At 48.0% G+C, this 27,644-nt stretch overlaps 1 protein-coding gene across 2 annotated transcripts; it reads right to left on the reverse strand.

The window, feature by feature from the left end:
* Positions 1 to 27,644, reverse strand: LOC115183974 (FH1/FH2 domain-containing protein 1; the record flags this gene model as incomplete). 2 transcript variants are annotated; one of them, XM_029744961.1, is given in 13 exon segments in its annotated part: positions 1 to 134; positions 5,304 to 5,480; positions 6,342 to 6,516; positions 7,743 to 7,935; positions 8,915 to 9,105; positions 12,951 to 13,112; positions 14,855 to 14,974; positions 15,640 to 15,822; positions 17,112 to 17,267; positions 17,589 to 18,353; positions 21,583 to 21,788; positions 24,437 to 24,580; positions 27,478 to 27,644. In XM_029744961.1, coding segments are annotated over 13 exon segments (2,722 nt in total), but the record flags the coding sequence as incomplete, so codon positions are not given.

Below are 27,644 nucleotides of genomic sequence, written 5' to 3' on the forward strand. Positions count from 1 at the left end.
TGTGTTCAGAGCTTGTCACCAGTCTGTGTAGGTCTGTGTGTGTCTGTGTGTTCAGAGCTTGTCACCAGTCTTGTTGCCGAGTCCCAGAGCCTGAACCACGTCGACACTTAGTCCGCTCTTCAGAGTCCTCCTCACTGCAACACACAGAAACACCACGTCAAACCAGATGAGAACGCACACACACACACATTACCACGCCAATGCACCGTCTCAGGGATAATAAAAAAAAAACATTTCCATTTCACACCTCCCACCGGTCCAGGAGGTTACCCCCCCACCCACCAGTCCAGGAGGTTACCCCCACCCACCGGTCCAGGAAGTTACACACCCCCCCCACCCACCCACCGGTCCAGGAGGTTACCCCCCCCCCCACCCACCCACCGGTCCAGGAGGTTACCCCCCAACCCACCCACCGGTACCCCCCCCACCCACCCAGCGGTCCAGGAGGTTTACCCCCCCCACCCACCCAGCGGTCCAGGAGGTTACCAACCCACCCAGCGGTCCAGGAGGTTACCAAACCCACCAACTGGTCCAGGAGGTTACCAACCCACCAACTGGTCCAGGAGGTTACCAACCCACCAACTGGTCCAGGAGGTTACCAACCCACCAACTGGTCCAGGAGGTTACCAACCCACCAACTGGTCCAGGAGGTTACCAACCCACCAACTGGTCCAGGAGGTTACCAACCCACCAACTGGTCCAGGAGGTTACCAACCCACCAACTGGTCCAGGAGGTTACCAACCCACCAACTGGTCCAGGAGGTTACCAACCCACCAACTGGTCCAGGAGGTTACCAACCCACCAACTGGTCCAGGAGGTTACCAACCCACCAAGTGGTCCAGGAGGTTACCAACCCACCAACTGGTCCAGGAGGTTACCAACCCACCACTGGTCCAGGAGGTTACCAACCCACCAACTGGTCCAGGAGGTTACCAACCCACCAACTGGTCCAGGAGGTTACCAACCCACCAACTGGTCCAGGAGGTTACCAACCCACCAACTGGTCCAGGAGGTTACCAACCCACCAACTGGTCCAGGAGGTTACCAACCCACCAACTGGTCCAGGAGGTTACCAACCCACCCAGCGGTCCAGGAGGTTACCAACCCACCCAGCGGTCCAGGAGGTTACCAACCCACCAACTGGTCCAGGAGGTTACCAACCCACCAACTGGTCCAGGAGGTTACCAACCCACCCAGCGGTCCAGGAGGTTACCAACCCACCCAGCGGTCCAGGAGGTTACCAACCCACCAAGCGGTCCAGGAGGTTACCAACCCACCCAGCGGTCCAGGAGGTTACCAACCCACCCAGCGGTCCAGGAGGTTACCAACCCACCCAGCGGTCCAGGAGGTTACCAAAGCACCCAGCGGTCCAGGAGGTTACCAAAGCACCCAGCGGTCCAGGAGGTTGCCAAAGCACCCAGCGGTCCAGGAGGTTACCAAAGCACCCAGCGGTCCAGGAGGTTACCAAAGCACCCAGCGGTCCAGGAGGTTACCAACCCACCCAGCGGTCCAGGAGGTTACCAAAGCACCCAGCGGTCCAGGAGGTTACCAAAGCACCCAGCGGTCCAGGAGGTTACCAACCCACCCAGCGGTCCAGGAGGTTACCAACCCACCCAGAGGTCCAGGAGGTTACCAACCCACCCAGAGGTCCAGGAGGTTACCAACCCACCCAGAGGTCCAGGAGGTTACCAACCCACCCAGCGGTCCAGGAGGTTACCAAAGCACCCAGCGGTCCAGGAGGTTACCAAAGCACCCAGCGGTCCAGGAGGTTACCAAAGCACCCAGCGGTCCAGGTGGTTACCAAAGCACCCAGCGGTCCAGGAGGTTACCAAAGCACCCAGCGGTCCAGGAGGTTACCAAAGCACCCAGCGGTCCAGGAGGTTACCAACCCACCCAGTGGTCAAGGAGGTTACCAACCCACCCAGCGGTCCAGGAGGTTACCAACCCACCCAGCGGTCCAGGAGGTTACCAACCCACCCAGCAGTCCAGGAGGTTACCAACCCACCCAGCAGTCCAGGAGGTTACCAACCCACCCAGCAGTCCAGGAGGTTACCAACCCACCAACTGGTCCAGGAGGTTACCACCCACTGGTACATGCAGTGAAACAGGACAAATATAAGCACCTCCTATTTGACCTTTTGGCACGCACCCATCTCTGTATAGACAAGCCAATGCAGACCAGAGCCATATTCCCTATATAGTGGTACTACTATAGACCAGAGCCATATTCCCTATATAGTGCACTACTTTAGACCAGAGCCCTATTCCTTATATAGTGCACTACTTTAGACCAGGGCCCTATTCCCTATATAGTGCACTACTTTAGACCAGAGCCCTATTCCTTATATAGTGCACTACTTTAGACCAGGGCCCTATTCCCTATATAGTGGTACTACTATAGACCAGACCCCAATTCCCTATATAGTGGTACTACTATAGACCAGAGCCCTATTCCCTATATAGTGGTACTACTATAGACCAGAGCCCTATTCCCTATATAGTGCTACTACTATAGACCAGAGCCCTATTCCCTATATAGTGCACTACTATAGACCAGAGCCCTATTCCCTATATAGTGGTACTACTATAGACCAGAGCCCTATTCCCTATATAGTGCAGTACTGTAGACCAGAACCCTATTCCCTATATAGTGCACATCTTTAGACCAGAGCCCTATATAGTGCACTACTTTAGACCAGGGACCTATTCCCTATATAGTGCACTACTTTAGACCAGAGCCCGATAGGGTGCCATTTTGGATGATGTCAACACATCTTCATTTTGTGAAGGTTCTTGTACACTTTACTGAGATGTCAGGATGTCAGTTGAAAACAGAACAGAAATCAGTTCTTCATTAGTGGGAGAATGAAAGCCTGGGAGGATATAAACGCTGGGTATGTAGATATCTTTAGAGAGGAACTAACAACAGAGATATTATGGGCCCAGGGAGATAACGCTCTGTTGTCCAGATAAAGCTCTGTTATGAACACACATCATGCTGTGGATGGACACACAAGGACATAGAGACACAGACAGGGACAAAAGGGCTTATCCCTCAGTGGCGTCACACATCTAGCCTTGACCCTTTTCAGGTACTGGTGGTAGAAGTTCAATGAGATCAAGATGGACGACAGTAGTCACCAAGCCTTGTCTAGTAGGACTACAGAGTGGACGGTAGACAGTAGTCACCAAGCCTTGTCTAGTAGGACTACAGAGTGGACGGTAGACAGTAGTCACCAAGCCTTGTCTAATAGGACTACAGAGTGGACGGTAGACAGTAGTCACCAAGCCTTGTCTAATAGGACTACAGAGTGGACGGTAGACAGTAGTCACCAAGCCTTGTCTAGTAGGACTACAGAGTGGACGGGAGACAGTCACCAAGCCTTGTCTAGTAGGACTACAGAGTGGACGGGAGACAGTAGTCACCAAGCCTTGTCTAGTAGGACTACAGAGTGGACGGTAGACAGTAGTCACCAAGCCTTGTCTAGTAGGACTACAGAGTGGACGGAAGACAGTAGTCACCAAGCCTTGTCTAGTAGGACTACAGAGTGGACGGTAGACAGTAGTCACCAAGCCTTGTCTAGTAGGACTACAGAGTGGACGGTAGACAGTAGTCACCAAGCCTTGTCTAATAGGACTACAGAGTGGACGGTAGACAGTAGTCACCAAGCCTTGTCTAATAGGACTACAGAGTGGACGGTAGACAGTAGTCACCAAGCCTTGTCTAGTAGGACTACAGAGTGGACGGGAGACAGTCACCAAGCCTTGTCTAGTAGGACTACAGAGTGGACGGGAGACAGTAGTCACCAAGCCTTGTCTAGTAGGACTACAGAGTGGACGGTAGACAGTAGTCACCAAGCCTTGTCTAGTAGGACTACAGAGTGGACGGAAGACAGTAGTCACCAAGCCTTGTCTAGTAGGACTACAGAGTGGACGGTAGACAGTAGTCACCAAGCCTTGTCTAGTAGGACTACAGAGTGGACGGTAGACAGTAGTCACCAAGCCTTGTCTAATAGGACTACAGAGTGGACGGTAGACAGTAGTCACCAAGCCTTGTCTAGTAGGACTACAGAGTGGACGGGAGACAGTCACCAAGCCTTGTCTAGTAGGACTACAGAGTGGACGGGAGACAGTAGTCACCAAGCCTTGTCTAGTAGGACTACAGAGTGGACGGTAGACAGTAGTCACCAAGCCTTGTCTAGTAGGACTACAGAGTGGACGGAAGACAGTAGTCACCAAGCCTTGTCTAGTAGGACTACAGAGTGGACGGTAGACAGTAGTCACCAAGCCTTGTCTAGTAGTACTACAGAGTGGACGGGAGACAGTAGTCACCAAGCCTTGTCTAGTAGGACTACAGAGTGGACGGTAGACAGTAGTCACCAAGCCTTGTCTAGTAGGACTACAGAGTGGACGGTAGACAGTAGTCACCAAGCCTTGTCTAGTAGGACTACAGAGTGGACGGGAGACAGTAGTCACCAAGCCTTGTCTAGTAGGACTACAGAGTGGACGGTAGACAGTAGTCACCAAGCCTTGTCTAGTAGGACTACAGAGTGGACGGAAGACAGTAGTCACCAAGCCTTGTCTAGTAGGACTACAGAGTGGAGGTCTTTTGTTCCAGCCAAACTCTACTGTAACTGGTATAGACCAGATTGAAGACCTTGATCAGGTGAATTGTTGCATATTGTGTTATTGACTGTACGTTTTGTTTATTCCATGTGTAACTCTGTGTTGTTGTTTGTCGAACTGCTTTGCTTTATCTTGGCCAGGTCGCAGTTGTAAATGAGAACTTGTTCTCAACTTGCCTACCAGGTTAAATAAAGGTGAAATAAATATATATATATTTTTTAATTAGGTGCTGGGCTTGAACAAAAGCCTGCATACCTACAATGGATCCAGGCTAGTGATAAACGGTGGGAGCTGTATGGAATGGCAGTTCAGCAGCCTCTCTACATTTAGAGATGGCAGTACAGCCAGAAGAGGACTGGCCACCCCTCAGAGCCTGGTTCCTCTCTAGGTTTCTTCCTAGGTTTTGGCCTTTCTAGGGAGTTTTTCCTAGCCACCGTGCTTCTACACCTGCATTGCTTGCTGTTTGGGGTTTTAGGCTGGATTTCTGTACAGCACTTTGAGATATCAGCTGATGTAAGAAGGGCTTTATAAATACATTAGATTTGATTTAGAAAGGGTCACTTGGGAAATAACATGTGAAGAAACAGAGAGAGAGTTTATTTAGATGAAGAGATCAATTCAACAACTGGCTCTGGTCTACTTAAAGGCCCATTCCTCTCCATGTTGTAGTACTCACACGACTTCCTGTTGAGGCGGGAGCGTTTGCGTGTCTTGGGGCTGGACGGCCTCTCTGTGGGGTTCCTGGTAACAGACTTGACTAGGCGATCCATGATCTCATCCGTAGCATCATCCTGGGAGCTGGCACTGTCCTCTTTGGCCACAGACATCTGGGATGGAGAAACTGGGCCTAGACCTGGGGACGAAATCAAATCAAACTTTATTTAAAATGGGGACGAAATCAAATCAAACTTTTAACACACAGTTGAAGAAGTTTACAAACACCTTAGCCAAATACATTTAAACTCAGTTTTTCACAATTCCTGATATTTAATCCTTGTAAAAATTCCCTGTCTTACGTCTGTTAGGATCACTAGTCTAAAGAAGGCCAGTTTTATTGTTTCTTTAATCAGGACAACAGTTTTTAGCTGTACTAACATAGTTGCAAAAGGGTTTTCTAATGATAAATTAGCCTTTTAAATGATAAACTTGGATTAGCTAACACAACGTGCCATTGGAACACAGGAGTGATGGTTGCTGATAATGGGCCTCTGTACGCCAATGTAGATATTCCATTAAAAATCAGTCGTTTCCAGCTACAATAGTCATTTACAACATTAACAACGTCTACACTGTATTTCTGATCAATTTCATGTTATTTTTTTTGTTGCTTTTCTTTCATAAACAAGGACATTTCTAAGTGACCCCAAACTTTTCAACGGTCGTGTGTGTGTGTGTGTGTGTGTGTGTGTGTGTGTGTGTGTGTGTATGTATGTATGTATGTATGTATGTATGTATGTATGTATGTATGTATGCATGTATATATATATATATATATATATATATATATATATATATATATATATATATATATATATATATATTTATATTTATTTATTTATTTATTTATTACCCTCCAGAGACTGTTGGGATGCAGAGATTTATTATGTTTCATTATGCCTGAAATACCAACCCATTCCTGGGTTAGCACCATGTTAGCAGACAGAGGTCCTGCTGGGTGAGTGTATCTGTGTGTCTGCATCTCTGGGCGTCTTACTGCGGTAGCCCCGGTTGCGGCGCAGGTTCCCCTGGTGGTCGGTGCTGCTGGAGATGTTGAGGATGTTCTTCATGTTCTCATGCTCCTCCTGGGCCGGCTCTGGATCTACAGGCCTGGAGACAAGGGAGGGGCTGTCCTGGGACTGGGGAGAGACCGCACCAGAGAACTTCTCCGTCTGAGAAGGGGGGAGGACAGAAAGGGAGGAGAGAGAGAGAGAGAGAGAGAGAAAAAGATCGAGAGCGAGAGAGAGAAAAAAGAGCGAGAGAGAGAAAAAAGAGCGAGAGAGAGAAAAAAGAGCGAGAGAGAGAAAAAAGAGCGAGAGAGAGAGAAAAAAGAGCGAGAGAGAGGCAGCATGGATTCAGACACTGGTGTAAAAGGTAGGAGGAGTGTAATGACTTCTGAAATCCACTTTGCATTTTAAATGAGAAAATGTCAATGTGTGAAGCCAGTTTTAATAAAGCCATAGTGTGGTTTAATAAAACCAGGTATAATAAAGCCATAGTGTGGTTTAATAAAACCAGGTTTAATAAAGCCAGGTTTAATAAAGCCAGGTTTAATAAAGCCATAGTGTGGTTTAATAAAGCCATAGTGTGGTTTAATAAAGCCAGGTTTAATAAAGCCATAGTGGGGTTTAATAAAGCCATAGTGGGGTTTAATAAAGCCATGGTGTGGTTTAATAAAGCCAGGTTTAATAAAGCCATAGTGGGGTTTAATAAAGCCATAGTGGGGTTTAATAAAGCCATAGTGGGGTTTAATAAAGCCATAGTGTGGTTTAATAAAGCCATAGTGTGGTTCAATCTTGCTCTACCACCCCCTACCCCTACCCTCAGACCTAGCCCTACCCTCTACCCTCTACCCCTACCCCCTAGCCCCAGACCTAGCCCTACCCTCTACCCCCAGACCTAGCCCTATCCTCTACCCCCAGACCTAGCCCTACCCTCTACCCCCAGACCTAGCCCTATCCTCTACCCCCAGACCTAGTCCTACCCTCTACCCCTACCCCCAGACCTATCCCTATCCTCTACCCCTACCCTCTACCCCCAGACCTATCCCTATCCTCTACCCCTAGCCCCTACCCCCAGACCTACCCCTACCCTCTACCCCCAGACCTAGCCCCAGACCTACACCCTACCCTCTACCCCCAGACCTATCCCTATCCTCTACCCCTAGCCCCTACCCCCAGACCTATCCCTATCCTCTACCCCTAGCCCCTACCCCCAGACCTACCCCTACCCTCTACCCCCAGACCTAGCCCCAGACCTACACCCTACCCTCTACCTCTACACCCTACCCTCTATCCCTACCCTCTACCCCTACCATCTACCCCTACCCCCTAGCCCCAGAACTACACCCTACCCTCTACCCCAACCCCCTAGCCCCAGAACTCCACCCCAGACCCACCTCAGTGATCATCTTTCCCCTGGTCTTGGTGCGTTCCCTGTGGGTAGCCCGCTTGTGTTTCTGGGTCAGGACCCTCTCCCTGGTGGTCCGGTACTCCAGAGAAAACTCACTGATAATCTTACAAAAGTGGGTGACTTTAGTGTCCCGGACAGAGTAGGATGGCTGACCTAGGTACAGCAGGAAGGAATGGAACCTGAGAGAGAAGGGAGAAGGGGAGGGAGAGAGAGAGAGAGGGGTAGGGAGAGAGAAAGAGAGGGGTAGGGGAGAGAGAGAGAGGGGTAGGGAGAGAGAAAGAGAGGTAGGGAGAGAGAAAGAGAGGTAGGGAGAGAGAAAGAGAGGTAGGGAGAGAGAAAGAGAGGTAGGGAGAGAGAAAGAGGTAGGGAGAGAGAAATAGGGGTAGGGAGAGAGAAATAGGGGTAGGGAGAGAGAGAGAGGGGTAGGGAGAGAGAAATAGGGGTAGGGAGAGAGAAATAGGGGTAGGGAGAGAGAGAGAGGGGTAGGGAGAGAGAGAGAGGGGTAGGGAGAGAGAGAGAGGGGGTAGGAGAGAGAGAGAGGTAGGGAGAGAGGAGAGGTAGGGAGAGAGAGAGAGGGGTAGGGAGAGAGAGAGAGAGGGGTAGGGAGAGAGAGAGAGAGGGTAGGGAGAGAGAGAGAGGGGTAGGGAGAGAGAGAGAGGGTAGGGAGAGAGAGAAGAGGTAGGGAGAGAGAAAGAGGTAGGGAGAGAGAAAGAGGTAGGGAGAGAGAAAGAGGTAGGGAGAGAGAAAGAGGTAGGGAGAGAGAAAGAGGGTAGGGAGAGAGAAAGAGAGGTAGGGAGAGAGAAAGAGGTAGGGAGAGAGAAAGAGGGAGAGAGAGAGAGGTAGGGAGAGAGAAAGAGAGGTAGGGAGAGAGAAAGAGGTGGGGAGAGAGAAAAAGAGGTAGGGAGAGAGAAAGAGGGAAGAGCGAGGGAGTGAGGGGTTTTAGAGGGTAAGGGGATATTTCATGTGTATGGTTGTAGTTAGAAGTATGGAATGATTTTCCGTCATGTAAGCCAATTACCTACATCATTATTAAACTAGAAATCCTCTTTCCTGTTTATGTGTCTCAGTGAATGGGGTTTGTTATGAAAAGGCTCCACGTCTAGGGCCCTGTGTGTGTGTGTGTCCAGTGTGTGTGTGTGTCCAGTGTGTGTAAGTCACCTGTTGATGATGCGTCTGTGCACCACCTTCAGGATGATGATCCTCTCTGTACAGTCTTTAAGGAAGTCGGTCAACTTGTTCTTCAGGACAGCCTTGGTCTCGTGTTTAGACATCACCTTTAGATTGTCCCACGATGTCTTACACTTCCTCTCCAGCTGAACCAGGTTATCTGACAGCTGCTCAAACTCCACCTGGAGACGGGGAGACAGAGGGACGGCCGGGGAGACAGGGGGACAGACAGGGGGACAGACAGGGGGACAGACAGGGGGACAGACAGCGAGGGACGGACGGACAGACAGCGAGGGACGGCCGGACAGACAGCGAGGGACGGCCGGACAGACAGGGGGACGGACAGACAGGGGGACGGACAGACAGGGGGACGGACAGACAGGGGGACGGACAGACAGGGGGACGGACAGACAGAGGGACGGACAGACAGAGGGACGGACAGACAGAGGGACGGACGGACAGAGGGACGGACGGACAGACGGACAGACAAAGGTCCATTGTATCATTCTGACTAGTCAGCATTTCACTGTGAGGTCTACTACACCTGTTGTATTCAGCATTTCACTGTGAGGTCTACTACACCTGTTGTATTCAGCATTTCACTGTAAGGTCTACTACACCTGTTGTATTCAGCATTTCACTGTGAGGTCTACTACACCTGTTGTATTCAGCATTTCACTGTGAGGTCTACTACACCTGTTGTATTCAGCATTTCACTGTAAGGTCTACTACACCTGTTGTATTCAGCATTTCACTGTGAGGTCTACACCTGTTGTATTCAGCATTTCACTGTGAGGTCTACACCTGTTGTATTCAGCATTTCACTGTGAGGTCTACACCTGTTGTATTCAGCATTTCACTGTAAGGTCTACACCTGTTGTATTCAGCATTTCACTGTAAGGTCTACTACACCTGTTGTATTCAGCATTTCACTGTAAGGGTCTACTACACCTGTTGTATTCAGCATTTCACTGTGAGGTCTACACCTGTTGTATTCAGCATTTCACTGTGAGGTCTACACCTGTTGTATTCAGCATTTCACTGTGAGGTCTACACCTGTTGTATTCAGCATTTCACTGTGAGGTCTACACCTGTTGTATTCAGCATTTCACTGTAAGGGTCTACTACACCTGTTGTATTCAGCATTTCACTGTAAGGTCTACTACACCTGTTGTATTCAGCATTTCACTGTGAGGTCTACTACACCTGTTGTATTCAGCATTTCACGGTGAGGTCTACTACACCTGTTGTATTCAGCATTTCACTGTAAGGTCTACTACACCTGTTGTATTCAGCATTTCACTTTAAGGTCTACTACACCTGTTGTATTCAGCATTTCACTGTGATGTCTACTACACCTGTTGTATTCAGCATTTCACGGTGAGGTCTACTACACCTGTTGTATTCAGCATTTCACTGTAAGGTCTACTACACCTGTTGTATTCAGCATTTCACGGTGAGGTCTACTACACCTGTTGTATTCAGCATTTCACTGTAAGGTCTACTACACCTGTTGTATTCAGCATTTCACTGTAAGGTCTACTACACCTGTTGTATTCAGCATTACACTGTGAGGTCTACTACACCTGTTGTATTCAGCATTTCACTGTAAGGTCTACTACACCTGTTGTATTCAGCATTTCACTGTAAGGTCTACTACACCTGTTGTATTCAGCATTTCACTGTAAGGGTCTACACCTGTTGTATTCAGCATTTCACTGTGAGGTCTACTACGCCTGTTGTATTCAGCATTTCACTGTGAGGTCTACTACGCCTGTTGTATTCAGCATTTCACTGTGAGGTCTACTACACCTGTTGTATTCAGCATTTCACTGTGAGGTCTACTACTCCTGTTGTATTCAGCATTCACTGTGAGGTCTACTACACCTGTTGTATTCAGCATTTCACTGTGAGGTCTACTACACCTGTTGTATTCAGCATTTCACTGTTTGGTCTACTACACCTGTTGTATTCAGCATTACACTGATGTCTACTACACCTGTTGTATTCAGCATTACACTGTGATGTCTACTACACCTGTTGTATTCAGCAATTCACTGTGAGGTCTACTACACCTGTTGTATTCAGCAATTCACTGTGAGGTCTACTACACCTGTTGTATTCAGCATTTCACTGTAAGGGTCTACACCTGTTGTATTCAGCATTTCCCTGTGAGGTCTACTACACCTGTTGTATTCAGCATTTCACTGTGAGGTCTACTACACCTGTTGTATTCAGCATTTCACTGTGAGGTCTACTACACCTGTTGTATTCAGCATTTCACTGTGAGGTCTACTACACCTGTTGTATTCAGCATTTCACTGTGAGGTCTACTACGCCTGTCGTATTCAGCATTTCACTGTGAGGTCTTCTACACCTGTCGTATTCAGCATTTCACTGTGAGGTCTACTACACCTGTTGTATTCAGCATTTCACTGTGAGGTCTACTACACCTGTTGTATTCAGCATTTCACTGTGAGGTCTACTACACCTGTTGTATTCAGCATTACACTGATGTCTACTACACCTGTTGTATTCAGCAATTCACTGTGAGGTCTACTACACCTGTTGTATTCAGCATTTCACTGTAAGGGTCTACACCTGTTGTATTCAGCATTTCACTGTGAGGTCTACTACACCTGTTGTATTCAGCATTTCACTGTGAGGTCTACTACACCTGTTGTATTCAGCATTTCACTGTGAGGTCTACTACACCTGTTGTATTCAGCATTTCACTGTAAGGTCTACTACACCTGTTGTATTCAGCATTTCACTGTGAGGTCTACTACACCTGTTGTATTCAGCATTTCACTGTGAGGTCTACTACACCTGTTGTATTCAGCATTTCACTGTGAGGTCTACTACACCTGTTGTATTCAGCATTTCACTGTGAGGTCTACTACACCTGTTGTATTCAGCATTTCACTGTAAGGTCTACTACACCTGTTGTATTCAGCATTTCACTGTAAGGGTCTACACCTGTTGTATTCAGCATTTCACTGTGAGGTCTACTACACCTGTTGTATTCAGCATTTCACTGTGAGGTCTACTACACCTGTTGTATTCAGCATTGCACTGTAAATGTCTACTACACCTGTTGTATTCAGCATTGCACTGTAAAGGTCTACTACACCTGTTGTATTCAGCATTTCACTGTAAGGTCTACTACACCTGTTGTATTCAGCATTACACTGTGAGGTCTACTACACCTGTTGTATTCAGCATTACACTGTGAGGTCTACTACACCTGTTGTATTCAGCATTACACTGTGATGTCTACTACACCTGTTGTATTCAGCATTACACTGTGATGTCTACTACACCTGTTGTATTCAGCATTACACTGTGATGTCTACTACACCTGTTGTATTCAGCATTACACTGTGATGTCTACTACACCTGTTGTATTCAGCATTACACTGTGATGTCTACTACACCTGTTGTATTCAGCATTACACTGTGATGTCTACTACACCTGTTGTATTCAGCATTACACTGTGAGGTCTACTACACCTGTTGTATTCAGCATTTCACTGTGATGTCTACTACACCTGTTGTATTCAGCATTACACTGTGATGTCTACTACACCTGTTGTATTCAGCATTTCACTGTGATGTCTACTACACCTGTTGTATTCAGCATTACACTGTGATGTCTACTACACCTGTTGTATTCAGCATTACACTGTGATGTCTACTACACCTGTTGTATTCAGCATTTCACTGTGATGTCTACTACACCTGTTGTATTCAGCATTACACTGTGATGTCTACTACACCTGTTGTATTCAGCATTTCACTGTGAGGTCTACTACACCTGTTGTATTCGGCGCATGTGACTAATAAAATGTTGATTTGATTTTTTGCTGCTTCATAGAACCTACAACCCAAATAAGCCTGTCCTAATTAAACTAGATCGAACTATATTTAAATCCCATGAATCTGTGGGGGGCGGGACGGAGCAGAGTCATTGATTTCCATAGAGCACTACTTTTACCCCCCCCCCCCCGTCTACAGGGAGTCTTACTTTAGCAGAGCGTGTGATGGAGGGGATCTCAGAATAGACATCGGAGGTGTCCGTGTAGTTGTCTACTATGAAGTTACAGGTGTGATGGAGCAGAGACTGTCTGTGGACCGTATCCTTCACCTCGGTTACCTTCTCCAAGTAGTTCAGCTCAAAACCTTTAGCCTGCAGAGAGGGACAGAGCCAGGAGGGGACAGAGAGAGGGACAGACAGGGGACAGGGAGAGGGACAGACAGAGGGACAGAGCCAGGGGGGGGACAGAGGGACAGACAGAGGGACAGAGCCAGGGGGGAGACAGAGAGAGGGACAGAGAGAGGAGACAGAGCCAGGGGGGGGACAGAGGGACAGACAGAGGGACAGAGCCAGGGGGGAGACAGAGAGAGGGACAGAGAGAGGAGACAGAGCCAGGGGGGGACAGAGAGAGGGACAGGGGGGGAGACAGAGCCAGGGGGGAGACAGAGCCAGGGGGGAGACAGAGCCAGGGGGGAGACAGAGCCAGGGGGGGACAAAGAGAGGGACAGAGCCAGGGGGGGACGGACAGGGAGAGGGGGGGACAGAGAGACAGAGCCAGAGGGAGGGTGACAGAGAGAGAGGGAGCGAGACAGATGGGCAGACAGAAAATCAGACAGGCGATATGACAGTCAGTCAGAGGTAGACTCAAAACTACAACAATCAACCCATCTAACAATAAACAGTAAATATACCCTACTGAACTGTTTCCTCCTTCCCCCTTCAGGATAAACATCTTCTAACCAGCTTAACCAACTCAAAGTCATTGTGAAGCCAAGTCATTGTGAAGCCAAGTCATTGTGAAGCCAAGTCATTGTGAAGCCAAGTCATTGTGAAGCCATAAGGCAGGTGATTTGTACCAAGGCATTAAAACTTTCTGCTCCAGACAGCACGTAGTTCCTGTATTAACTGTGGGTTCAATCTAATCCCTTCACTCATTGTAACAATTTCAAAGTGTATAAAAACTATTCTAATAAAGGCAACAGTTGGATGAAGATTCTCCAAACTTTTATAATCCAACAATTATTAACTGAATTATAGCACAGATACTGATTGGAGTTTAAGGGATTTTGGTGGGAATTGAGGTATTGAATTTGTAGTCAAATATTGAGAAAAATATATATATATTTTTGTATATTTTGTGTTGGAATAAAGAACATTATTTGTGCCTCATTTGCATAAATACACCAGGTGTATTTTATTTGCATATATTATTAAATTAACAAACATTTCAACTGTATTCAATTATTACATTTTTAATTTTAATGAAATAAAGTTCTTTCTTGTGATGTGGAGACGATGTGTTAAATCCCTGACTAAGTTTTACCGTTCTGATTCAACGGGAAAGACAAACGTATTCCATTGACACCATTTCCGGGGTGTTTTTCGACAGGTCATTATACAAACATTTCCGCGGTCGTAACGTTATGTGACAAGTGGATTTTTTTTGCACCCCACCTCAAACACAGGAAGTAGATGTTTTTTGCACCCCCCTCAAACACAGGAAGTAGATGTTTTTTGGACCCCCCCTCAAACACAGGAAGTAGATGTTTTTTGGACCCCCCCTCAAACACAGGAAGTAGATGTTTTTTGAACCCCCCCTCAAACACAGGAAGTAGATGTTTTTTGAACCCCCCCTCAAACACAGGAAGTAGATGTTTTTTTGCACCCCACCTCAAACACAGGAAGTAGATGTCTGAAAAAGACAGCTCCTCGGGTGGGCGGGTTCATGCACACTTGCTAGTCCACTTGAGGTGATATTTTTACATTGTTGTACGATACGAGGCCTTACTTTCCTAATGCCCTATATAGCCCTATGGGCCCTGGTCAACAGTAGTGCACCACTATACAGGGAACAGGGTTCCATTTGGGACGCAGAAGAAGAAGAACACACTTACACTGGTACTGTTGAGGAAGTTTCCAATGGCCAAAAGCGTTGCTAGGATGCGCTTAAAGGTTTTGTTTTTGGCGAGCTGCTCCATGCCTAGTTTCAGGTCGAAGAGAGGCTCAGCTATCTCCTGTACAGAGACGAAGAGATGAACGACATTCAGGGGAAAGAGAGACTCAGCTATCTCCTGCACAGAGACGAAGAGATGAACAACATTCAGGGGGAAACAAACTGCATCAAACAGGCTCGGCAGTCAGTGAGGATTCACAGTCCACTACACTAGTGCTGCACATGATGACTGGAGATGTAGGATACTCATGGTCCCTACAGGACATGATGACTGGAGATGTAGGATAATCATGGTCCCTACAGGACATGATGACTGGAGATGTAGGATACTCATGGTCCCACATTCCATGGACCCTGATCAGTTTCTGAATGAGGCACGAGGACTATTCCATAATGAGAGCAGAACACTAGCCTGGGCCCAGATCAGTTTCTGAATGAGGCACGAGGACTATTCCATAATGAGAGCAGAACACTAGCCTGGGCCCAGATCAGTTTCTGAATGAGGCACGAAGACTATTCCATAATGAGACTAGCAGAACACTAACCTGGGCCCAGATCAGTTTCTGAATGAGGCACGTGGACTATTCCATAATGAGAGCAGAACACTAGCCTGGGCCCAGATCAGTTTCTGAATGAGGCACAAGGACTATTCCATAATGAGACTAGCAGAACAGACTGCATCCAAGGCCAGATGCTTTAGGAATACGGACCCCCCCCTGATCCTACCTTCTCCAGGGTTTCATAGTTGAGTTTGAAGGCCCAGAGCTGTAGTCGAGCGCTGAGGCCACTGATGGACGACAGGGTGAGGAGAAACTGTTCTGCTGAACCCAGGGGGACGTCGGGGTTGGCCAGCTGAGCCTCCTGGATCTTCTGCTTCTCCTCCTCACTAGGAGTCATCGTCAGGATTTTCTACAAGACAACAGATGACTGGAGTTAGAGGCATGGCTTTTCTAGAGGAGGAAGAGAGAGGGAGATGACTGGAGTCATGGATTTTCTAGAGGAGGAAGAGAGAGAGGGATGACTGGAGTCATGGATTTTCTAGAAGAGGAAGAGAGAGAGGGGGATGACTGGAAAAGATGACTGGAGTCATGGATTTTCTAGAGGGGGAAGAAAGAGGGGGATGACTGGAGGCATGGATTTTCTAGAGGAGGAAGAGAGAGAGGGATGACTGGAGGCATGGATTTTCTAGAGGGGGAAGAAAGAGGGGGATGACTGGAGGCATGGATTTTCTAGAGGAGGAAGGGAGAGAGGGATGACTGGAGGCATGGATTTTCTAGAGAAGGAAGAGAGAGAGGGGGATGACTGGAGGCATGGATTTTCTAGAGAGGAAGAGAGAGAGGGGGATGACTGGAGGCATGGATTTTCTAGAGGGGGAAGAGAGAGGGGGATGACTGGAGGCATGGATTTTCTAGAGAGGAAGAGAGAGAGGGATGACTGGAGGCATGGATTTTCTAGCGAGGAAGAGAGAGAGGGATGACTGGAGGCATGGATTTTCTAGAGGGGGAAGAGAGAGGGGGATGACTGGAGGCATGGATTTTCTAGAGAGGAAGAGAGAGGGGGATGACTGGAGTCATGGATTTTCTAGAGAGGAAGAGAGAGGGGGATGACTGGAGTCATGGATTTTCTAGAGGAGGAAGAGAGAGAGGGATGACTGGAGGCATGGATTTTCTAGAGAGGAAGAGAGAGAGGGATGACTGGAGGCATGGATTTTCTAGAGAGGAAGAGAGAGAGAGAGATGACTGGAGGCATGGATTTTCTAGAGAGGAAGAGAGAGAGAGGGATGACTGGAGGCATGGATTTTCTAGAGGGGGAAGAGAGAGAGGGGGATGACTGGAGGCATGGATTTTCTAGAGGGGGAAGAGAGAGGGGGATGACTGGAACAGAGGAATGGAGTCATAGATTTGTACCACAGAGAAAGGAAAATCAGAGGACTAAGAAAGTGTGAGTAGTAGACATTTTGTTATTTAAAAATAAAAAAGGTGCTTTGTTGACAGAGATTTTCAGGTATACCGTCATTGACAGTAAACACGAATTCATCTACACTAGAGAAATAGTGTACTTCTCCCCCTGAACCCTTCGCAGGTCACTGATGTTCTATGTCAGAATGCACTGATCCTGGTGTAAACAGCCCTACAGATCCTGTTCAGTTGTAACTGTAACGGTAACAGCCCCACCCAGTGGTGAAAAGACAGTATCACCTCAATGCCTTCCTTGTTGATGGCAAACTCGTCAAAGTTGAGGATGGCGGTCTTGATGACGTGGACAGCCGGTAGTACGGTCATTCCGATGTTGATGGCGTTGCTCCTCTTAGAATCTAACACCAGTATCTCTGCCTTCTTCACTTCTGCTCCTTTCTGCAGGGACGAACCACATAGAAAAGATTTACAATTCACCAGTCAATTCTCCAGTCAATTTACCTGTTAATTAAGCAGTCAATTCTCCAGTCAATTAAGCAGTCAATTCTCCAGTCAATTCACCAACAGAGAATACAGTTAATATTGCTTTTACTTCATTCCTGCTTTACAGTACTTGAGACAGCTTTACATAGTTTACACAGGCAGTCCAATTGACATCTTTTGCCAATTATTTAGGCATATCTGATATTTTCCTTCATGTGCAACAAAAACACATGGAATCTGATCTTTTGATTTCTGAGCTGATGTAAATCACCTCACCTTTAGAGCCACGGGGAGCTCCTTGGCCTTGGACTCAAACAGGTGTTCCAGCTTGGCCGTATCCACGGTGACCTTATCCAGCGATGCCCACACCGTCCCGCGTCCGAATTTACACTTCCTGGGACTGTCTGACTGTTTGAGTTCTTTCCAGAACAACTTGACCGTCTTTCTCTTCTTGGCAAAGGCCGGGTCTGGAGGCTGGGAAGAAGAGGAGGAGAAAGGTGGAGGGGGAGCTCCAGGAGGAGGGGGAGGAAGAGGGGAGCAGAGACCTCCACCCAGTGGGGGAAGAGGTGGAGGAGGGGGACTCAGACACGGAGCCCCGGGAGGAGGAGGAGGAGGAGGCGGAGGGGGTGGAGGTGCGGAGGCTAGTCCAGGCATAGGTGGAGGAGGAGGTGGGACGCCACCACCACCACCACCACCTGCCCGACCAACACCCACGTCAAAGACATCCACGTCCAGAACATCTATATCCTCCTCCTCCATGAGGTCAGAGAAGTCCAGGTCTTTAATCTTCAGAGCTTTGGAGCTGGGTTGGAGCAGGTCCCAGGCGTCTGTCTGTCTGTCCCTGGTCAGAGGGGTCATCTGGGTTCTCTCTAGGTTTCGGGAGTGGGTCTCTGCATCGATGCTGTACTGCGGACGGACACGCCGGTTCTGCTGCTCCTCTGCCAGCCTGGCCCGCGCTGCCTGGGCACTGCCACCCAGACCCTGCAGCTCTGCCCTCCTGAAACTGTTGTCCTCGCTGGGTAGAGGCTGGGCCTGGTGGGCCTGGGGGAAAACAACCAGTTAGTTCATCAAGGCCATCTGGATCGATTACAAAATGTGGCAATCGAAAGATTTCAAATTTGAATGATATTTTCCAAAAGCTGGACAGATATGAGTTTAAATTAAAATAAACACAATGCTGTTTTTTAATTCAGCATCCCCCCCCTGCTATAGATCAGTCAGCATGTGTTCATCTCTGCTATAGATCAGTCAGCATGTGTTCATCTCTGCTATAGATCAGTCAGCATGTGTTCATCTCTGCTATAGATCAGTCAGCATGTGTTCATCTCTGCTATAGATCAGTCAGCATGTGTTCATCTCTGCTATAGATCAGTTAGCATGTGTTCATCTCTGCTATAGATCAGTTAGCATGTGTTCATCTCTGCTATAGATCAGTCAGCATGTGTTCATCTCTGCTATAGATCAGTCAGCATGTGTTCATCTCTGCTATAGATCAGTCAGCATGCACACAACTTACTATATTTTGAAGTGAAAAACGATTATTTATTAACCTATTTATTTAACAAAAAATACAAACTTCTATTTATCGATTAATCGGCCCCAGCTAGCACCCATCTACTAACGGATTCTGAAAGACTGGTGTTAAACTCATCTCTACCCTACCTAGGGTGGTGTAACAGTCCCACCCACAGTTTCAGGCCTCATGTCTACTCTACCTAGGGTGGTGTAACAGTCCTACCTAGGGTGGTGTAACAGTCCCAGTTTCAGGCCTCATGTCTACTCTACCTAGGGTGGTGTAACAGACCCACCCGCAGTTTCAGGCCTCATGTCTACTCTACCTAGGGTGGTGTAACAGTCCCAGTTTCAGGCCTCATGTCTACTCTACCTAGGGTGGTGACAGTCCCACCCACAGTTTCAGGCCTCATCTCTAGTCTACCTAGGGTGGTGTAACAGTCCCAGTTTCAGGCCTCATGTCTACTCTACCTATGGTGGTGACAGTCCCACTCACAGTTTCAGGCCTCATCTCTACCCTACCTAGGGTGGTGTAACAGTCCCACCCTCGGTTTTAGGCCTCATGTCTAGTCGCTATAGGTTTTAGAGTCCAGGCTCTGTCTCGGTGGTCTAAGACACTGCATCGCAGCGCTAGCTGTGCCACTAGAGATTCTGGGTTCGAGTCTAGGCTCTGTCTCAGTGGTCTAAGACACTGCATTGCAGTGCTAGCTGTGCTACTAGAGATTCTGGGTTCGAGTCTAGGCTCTGTTGCAGCCGGCCGCGACCGGGAGACCCATTGGGGCGGTGCACAATTGGCCCAGCATCTTCCGGGTTAGGGGAGGGTTTGGCCGGCAGGGGTATCCTTGTCGATTCGCGCTCTAGCGACTCCTGTGGCGAGCCGGGCGCAGTGCACGCTGACACGGTCGCCAGGTGTACGGTTGTTTCCTCCGACACATTGGTGCGGCTGGCCTTGTGTCAAGAAGCAGTGCGGCTTGGTTGGGTTGTGTCCGTACGGGAGTTGTAGCGATGAGACAAGACTGTAACTACCAATTGGATACCACGGATTTGGGGAGAAAAAGGGTTGTTGTACAAAAAGTCATCAGCGATTGGATCATCTCTAACCAATCAGAGTATCAAAAAAGAATTACAATTTTCAAAACGCTGCTTTACTCACGTGTGTTCTGGCTCTGGCCCAAACCCATTGGTTTCTAGGACCAATAAGAACAGTTCGAATTTGTTCACGTTCTAGAAATTGGTCAGGGAGGTACTCAGATCCAAACTCATTGCGGATAAGTATCTGACGTCCGTGGTCGTGGCCTAGCATTTGTCTGAGCAAGGAGTTTGGGTAGCCAGACAACCTTCACACAACCTCTCTATCTTCCCCAATGTCATCCTCGCTCTGTTCAATAAAGTCAGAACAGATCCCCACTGTCTTCCTGTCTCTGTTCAATAAAGTCAGAACAGATCCCCACTGTCATCCTGTCTCTATCTGTTCAATAAAGTCAGAACAGATCCCCACTGTCTTCCTGTCTCTATCTGTTCAATAAAGTCAGAACAGATCCCCACTGTCTTCCTGTCTCTATCTGTTCAATAAAGTCAGAACAGATCCCCACTGTCTTCCTGTCTCTATCTGTTCAATAAAGTCAGAACAGATCCCCACTGTCTTCCTGTCTCTATCTGTTCAATAAAGTCAGAACAGATCCCCACTGTCTTCCATCTGTTCAATAAAGTCAGAACAGATCCCCACTGTCTTCCTGTCTCTATCTGTTCAATAAAGTCAGAACAGATCCCCACTGTTTTCCTGTCTCGATCTGTTCAATAAAGTCAGAACAGATCCCCACTGTCATCCTGTCTCTATCTGTTCAATAAAGTCAGAACAGATCCCCACTGTCATCCTGTCTCTATCTGTTCAATAAAGTCAGAACAGATCCCCACTGTCTTCCTGTCTCTATCTGTTCAATAAAGTGAGAACAGATCCCCACTGTCTTCATCTGTTCAATAAAGTCAGAACAGATCCCCACTGTCTTCCTGTCTCTATCTGTTCAATAAAGTCAGAACAGATCCCCACTGTTTTCCTGTCTCTATCTGTTCAATAAAGTCAGAACAGATCCCCACTGTCATCCTGTCTTCATCTGTTCAATAAAGTCAGAACAGATCCTCACTGTCTTCCATCTGTTCAATAAAGTCAGAACAGATCCCCACTGTCTTCCTGTCTCTATCTGTTCAATAAAGTCAGAACAGATCCCCACTGTTTTCCTGTCTCGATCTGTTCAATAAAGTCAGAACAGATCCCCACTGTCATCCTGTCTCTATCTGTTCAATAAAGTCAGAACAGATCCCCACTGTCATCCTGTCTCTATCTGTTCAATAAAGTCAGAACAGATCCCCACTGTCTTCCTGTCTCTATCTGTTCAATAAAGTGAGAACAGATCCCCACTGTCTTCATCTGTTCAATAAAGTCAGAACAGATCCCCACTGTCTTCCTGTCTCTATCTGTTCAATAAAGTCAGAACAGATCCCCACTGTTTTCCTGTCTCTATCTGTTCAATAAAGTCAGAACAGATCCCCACTGTCATCCTGTCTTCATCTGTTCAATAAAGTCAGAACAGATCCTCACTGTCATCCTCTCTCTGTTCAATAAAGTCAGAACAGATCCCCACTGTTTTCCTGTCTATCTGTTCAATAAAGTCAGAACAAATCCCCACTGTCATCCTCTATCTGTTCAATAAAGTCAGAACATTTGATTGAAAAAACCCCCCAGAAACTAATTAATTCCTACCTTGAGGTTAGATAGACGCTCCTTCACACTGCTACCAGCCCTGCCCAGCCCTCTGTGATCCTCTGGCTCTCCGGAGTGGCTCTCCTCGGGGTCAGGGTCGGTGCCTGACGGGCTCTTCAGGGGACCGGCTGAGGAGTTCTTGGCGTAAAGCATGTTCAGCATGAACTTCTTCTCATTGGAGAGGGTGTTCTGTTGGACACTGACACCTACAGGACAGGAGGGGAAGGACAACTGCATGTTACGATCATCCTATTCACACACATAGCATTTTATATATAAAAAATGCTATGTGTGTGAATAGGATGATATATATATATATATATAATGACAATTACACATTCCTAACTTGAGACATCTGTGACATTGTGTTGTGTGGCCTTTTAATTGTCCCCAGCACAAGGTGCACATGTGTAATGATCATGCTGTTTTATCAGCTACTTGATATGCCACACCTGTCAGGTGGATGGATTATCTTGACAAAGGGCTGAAATGCTCACTAACAGGGATATAAACAAATTTGTGCACAACATTTGAGAGAAATAAGCTTTCCATCTACAGCAAGTTCATCTACAGCAAAATCCATCTACAGCAAGTTCTCTTATTGGGTACCCTGTTCAACTCTGACCCTACGCTGTCTGGAGCCTGCTGGTGGTCTGTTCTACCTGGTCATTTATATCACCCACCTGGTGTCCCAGGTCTAAATCAGGCCCTGATTAGAGGGGGTTTCACCCACCTGGTGTCCCAGGTCTAAATCAGGCCCTGATTAGAGGGGGTTTCACCCACCTGGTGTCCCAGGTCTAAATCAGGCCCTGATTAGAGGGGGTTTCACCCACCTGGTGTCCCAGGTCTAAATCAGGCCCTGATTAGAGGGGGTTTCACCCACCTGGTGTCCCAGGTCTAAATCAGGCCCTGATTAGAGGGGGTTTCACCCACCTGGTGTCCCAGGTCTAAATCAGGCCCTGTTTAGAGGGCGAATCCCCCACCTGGTGTCCCAGGTCTAAATCAGTCCCTGATTAGAGGGGTTTCACCCACCTGGTGTCCCAGGTCTAAATCAGTCCCTGATTAGAGGGGTTTCACACACCTGGTGTCCCAGGTCTAAATCAGGCCCTGATTAGAGGGGGAATCCCCCACCTGGTGTCCCAGGTCTAAATCAGTCCCTGATTAGAGGGGAATCACCCACCTGGTGTCCCAGGTCTAAATCAGTCCCTGATTAGAGGGGGATCACCCACCTGGTGTCCCAGGTCTAAATCAGTCCCTGAGTAGAGGGGAATCCCCCACCTGGTGACCCAGGTATAAATCAGTCCCTGATTAGAGGGGAATTACCCACCTGGTGTCCCAGGTCTAAATCAGTCCCTGATTAGAGGGGGATCACCCACCTGGTGACCCAGGTCTAAATCAGGCCCTGAGTAGAGGGGAATCCCCCACCTGGTGTCCCAGGTATAAATCAGGCCCTGATTAGGAAAGGAACAATTAAAAATGTCAGCGGTTGAATTTGAGGGCTCTATTTAGTGCACTACATTTGACCAGGTCCCATAGCTCTAGACAAAAGTAGCTTACTATATAGGGACTAGGGTGGCATTTGGGGCGGAGACCAACACTCCTCACCATTGACCCTGCCTTCTGCATCGCAACACGTTCCCTGTCAGTCAGATCAGGAAAGGAAAAGGGAAACCAGATCGTCATCTATTAGTAGAAACAGTTGACATGTCTAACCCATCCTAACTGGGCTAGTCTTGGGTCCTGGTGGGACGTTGGGGGCCGTAAGGGCCACGGTCAGGTTGGAGTCCCAAGTGGTCCCCTGTTCCCTTTAGAGTACACTACTTTAGACCACACAGCCTTTGGGCCCTGGTCCTCAGTCCCAGACTGTTTAGGACTGGGTCATTTGTCTCCTGGCCACTGGGGAGGAAGAGATGGAATCTGTCCCCCCGTTATCTTCAAAGCCAGATAAAAAGAAAATATTTTGGTTTGAAATTAACTACTGGATATGAGCATTCCACAACAGAGCGTCGCTGCCCTCCGAGGCTTGAGGACCGGACAGAGTGTTGCTGTCCTCAACTATCTTGGTCTCTATTGAATTCAGTTCATCTGCAGGTAGAACCTATGGTAGTGGTTGACAAACCTCTGGTTTTCAGATGACCCACCCAAAAGGAGTTCTCGTGGTCCGTCAGATTACCTAAGGAATGTTTGTAGCCACAACCTTGACTGTAACTCAACTGAAACCCATCAGACATCATCCACCAACCCAACAGTGGGTCCCAGTCCACCATTTTGGAAAACAAACTACACACTTTCAGGCCGGTCCCTTTATAACACACAGCCAGTAGGCAGGCCGGTCCCTGTATAACACACAGCCAGTAGGCAGGCCGGTCCCTGTATAACACACAGCCAGTAGGCAGGCCGGTCCCTGTATAACACACAGCCAGTAGGCAGGCCGGTCCCTGTATAACACACAGCCAGTAGGCAGGCCGGTCCCTGTATAACACACAGCCAGTAGGCAGGCCGGTCCCTGTATAACACACAGCCAGTAGGCAGGCCGGTCCCTGTATAACACACAGCCAGTAGGCAGGCCGGTCCCTGTATAACACACAGCCAGTAGGCAGGCCTGTCCCTGTATAACACACAGCCAGTATAATATAATATAATATATATATATATATATATATATATATATATATATATATATATATATATATATATATATATATATATATATGGACTAGGGTGGCATTTGGGTGTGAAATATATAAATAAAATATGGGATGTTAGATTTAGAAGGAGGGTTGGATGTTAATCTCTTGCCTGGATCATTATGGGATGTTAGATTTAGAAGGAGGGTTGGATGTTAATCTCTTGCCTGGATCATTATGGGTCGCCTGGGTGTCTGCTGGGTGAGGCTGCTCCAGGGTGCTCTGGATGGGGCCAGTCTCTCCTGAGACCTGCTCCCCTGCGTGGAGCTCCGGCTGGGGCTCTGTTTCTGAACCGCTGGCCTGGAATGGGGCTGTTGGCACACACAGACAAAAAAAATAAAAAAAATAAGTAAAAACATTCACAACTGAATCAACTACATTTTAAATAATGCATGAGTGAATTTCCATTTGAAATGTTACTGGCAGAGCATAATGCCAGTGAATGTACTCCAGAGAAATACCCCCCAAGACTCACATTCAACTTCAATGTGAAAGGCCCTCTGCTCTGCCAAAGTCTTTTCACTTGTCTGAGTGTGTGGCAGAGGCAGAGAGGCTCTGAGTGAGTGAGTGAGTGAGTGAGTGAGTGAGTGAGTGAGTGAGTGAGTGAGTGAGTGAGTGAGTGAGTGAGTGAGTGAGTGAGAGAGAGAGAGAGAGATGTAGTGCTGGGCTGCCAGGGAGGAGGAGGAGGGAGGGAGGGATGTAGTGCTGGGCTGCCAGGGAGGAGGAGGAGGGAGGGAGATGTAGTGCTGGGCTGCCAGGGAGGAGGAGGGAGGGAGGGAGGGAGGGATGTAGTGCTGGGCTGCCAGGGAGGAGGAGGAGGGAGGGAGGGATGTAGTGCTGGGCTGCCAGGGAGGAGGAGGAGGGAGGGAGATGTAGTGCTGGGCTGCCAGGGAGGAGGAGGGAGGGAGGGAGGGAGGGAGATGTAGTGCTGGGCTGCCAGGGAGGAGGAGAGAGGGAGGAAGTGGCTCTAGAGCCAGACTTCCAGAGTCATGCAGGGGTCTGAGACTTCATGGGAACCTAGATGCCTCCCATCTGGTGTCAGAGCTGGAAGCCCCGTTCAGACAGAACTGGTATTACTAGACTCGTTGGTTACTTCATTATTACCCCAGCACGACGACCATTCACACCCGATTCCTTTTTCCAAACTGCCTGGAATTCTTCAGATATTTCATTTTCAATTAACCCTTATGACGGAAGCCTGGGAGGCTTTTTTATTCTAGGTTTGAAGATATTAAACATCCTGTTTAGTGGGTAATAGGCTATACTGGTGACTCGTGCTTTCAAATGTACAGGGGTCCCCATAATGCATCACTGGAGGAAGTGTGATAATGTACAGGTGTCCCCATAATGCATCACTGGAGGAAGTGTGATAATGTACAGGTGTCCCCATAATGCATCACTGGAGGAAGTGTGATAATGTACAGGTGTCCCCATAATGCATCACTGGAGGAAGTGTGATAATGTACAGGTGTCCCCATAATGCATCACTGGAGGAAGTGTGATCATAATTCTTATGTGAGTGTTCCACAGTAGACCCCCCCATCCCTCTGACGTGAACTGCTGAACAGCCACAGTAGACCCCCCCATCTCTCTGACGTGAGCTGCTGAACAGCCACAGTAGACCCCCCCCATCCCTCTGACGTGAACTGCTGAGCAGCCACAGTAGACATCCCCCCCACATGAGATGAGTTTACGGATGAGAAAACGAAGTTGCCATTTCCTAAAGGTTTAAGCTCAGTAGGGAATCAGCGACGCCCTGCTTTGAGATCTATTGCCGACAACATCAGTGTGTGGGGGGTTTCCTGGTCAGGTCACGTGGAAATACAACAAACTTCTGCCCCTCCTCAGTAACTGTTACTATTCCAGGTCTATTCCTCCTCAGTAACTAGTACTATTCCAGGTCTATTCCTCCTCAGTAACTATTTCTATTCCAGGTCTATTCCTCCTCAGTAACTATTTCTATTCCAGGTCTATTCCTCCTCTATTCCAGGTCTATTCCTCCTCAGTAACTAGTACTATTCCAAGTCTATTCCTCCTCAGTAACTAGTACTATTCCAGGTCTATTCCTCCTCAGTAACAAGTACTATTCCAGGTCTATTCCTCCTCAGTAACTAGTACTATTCCTCCTCAGTAACTAGTACTATTCCAGGTCTATTCCTCCTCAGTAACTAGTACTATTCCAGGTCTATTCCTCCTCAGTAACTAGTACTATTCCAGGTCTATTCCTCCTCAGTAACTAGTACTATTCCAGGTCTATTCCTCCTCAGTAACTAATACTATTCCAGGCCTATTCTCCCTCAGTAACTGTTACTATTCCAGGCCTATTCCTCCTCAGTAACTGTTACTATTCCAGTTCTATTCCTCCTCAGTAACTGTTACTATTCCAGGTCTATTCCTCCTCAGTAACTAGTACTATTCCTCCTCAGTAACTAGTACTATTCCAGGTCTATTCCTCCTCAGTAACTAGTACTATTCCTCCTCAGCAACTGTTACTATTCCAGGTCTATTCCTCCTCAGCAACTGTTACTATTCCAGGTCTATTCCTCCTCAGTAACTATTCCTCCTCAGTAACTATTCCAGGTCTATTCCTCCTCTATTCCAGGTCTATTCCTCCTCTATTCCAGGTCTATTCCTCCTCAGTAACTATTCCTCCTCAGTAACTATTCCTCCTCAGTAACTATTCCTCCTCAGTAACTATTCCTCCTCAGTAACTATTCCTCCTCAGTAACTATTCCTCCTCAGTAACTATTCCTCCTCTATTCCAGGTCTATTCCTCCTCAGTAACTGTTACTATTCCAGGTCTATTCCTCCTCTAATGAGAAACTCTCGAACCTTCCCAGCATGAGTTGAGGCAATGTTAGGTAACGTCCTGTCTGACACTGCAGGGCCTGGACTTCTCCTATCTGACTGGAAACGGAGTAAGGATTTCTCCGTTTCTCCTCTCGCTCCCAACAACACTTCACCATTCTGAGATGTTGTGATGACGCACAAAGCGTTTGCCGACCGTGCCGAGCACCATGTGCATGTCACTAACAATTAGGACGGCTCAATGAGGGGCCTGAGAGGAGAGATGTTTCCAGGACGGGGCCCTACCGGGTCAGGCTGTTAGGGGGTACTGTACCTGGGACCTGGGACCAGGGTAAAGGCTGGTTTCAGCTGGGGTATTTGGGCTAGACGACGAGGGTACGGAAGGGTTAGGGTACTGTACCTTCAGTGGGTGTACTGGGGCTGCTGTCTGCAGATGAGGTCTCCTCCTCTGCCCTGGGGGACGTGACTATGGGGTCATCCTGGGACAGTTTATCCAGGAGCTTCTCGTGTTGGCTCCTACTCGTCTTCTCCCACTGGGTGGCGACCAGGTTGCGGAGGAAGGTGCCT

Source organism: Salmo trutta, unplaced genomic scaffold (assembly GCF_901001165.1).
Source record: "Salmo trutta unplaced genomic scaffold, fSalTru1.1, whole genome shotgun sequence".
Taxonomy (NCBI): domain Eukaryota; kingdom Metazoa; phylum Chordata; class Actinopteri; order Salmoniformes; family Salmonidae; genus Salmo; species Salmo trutta.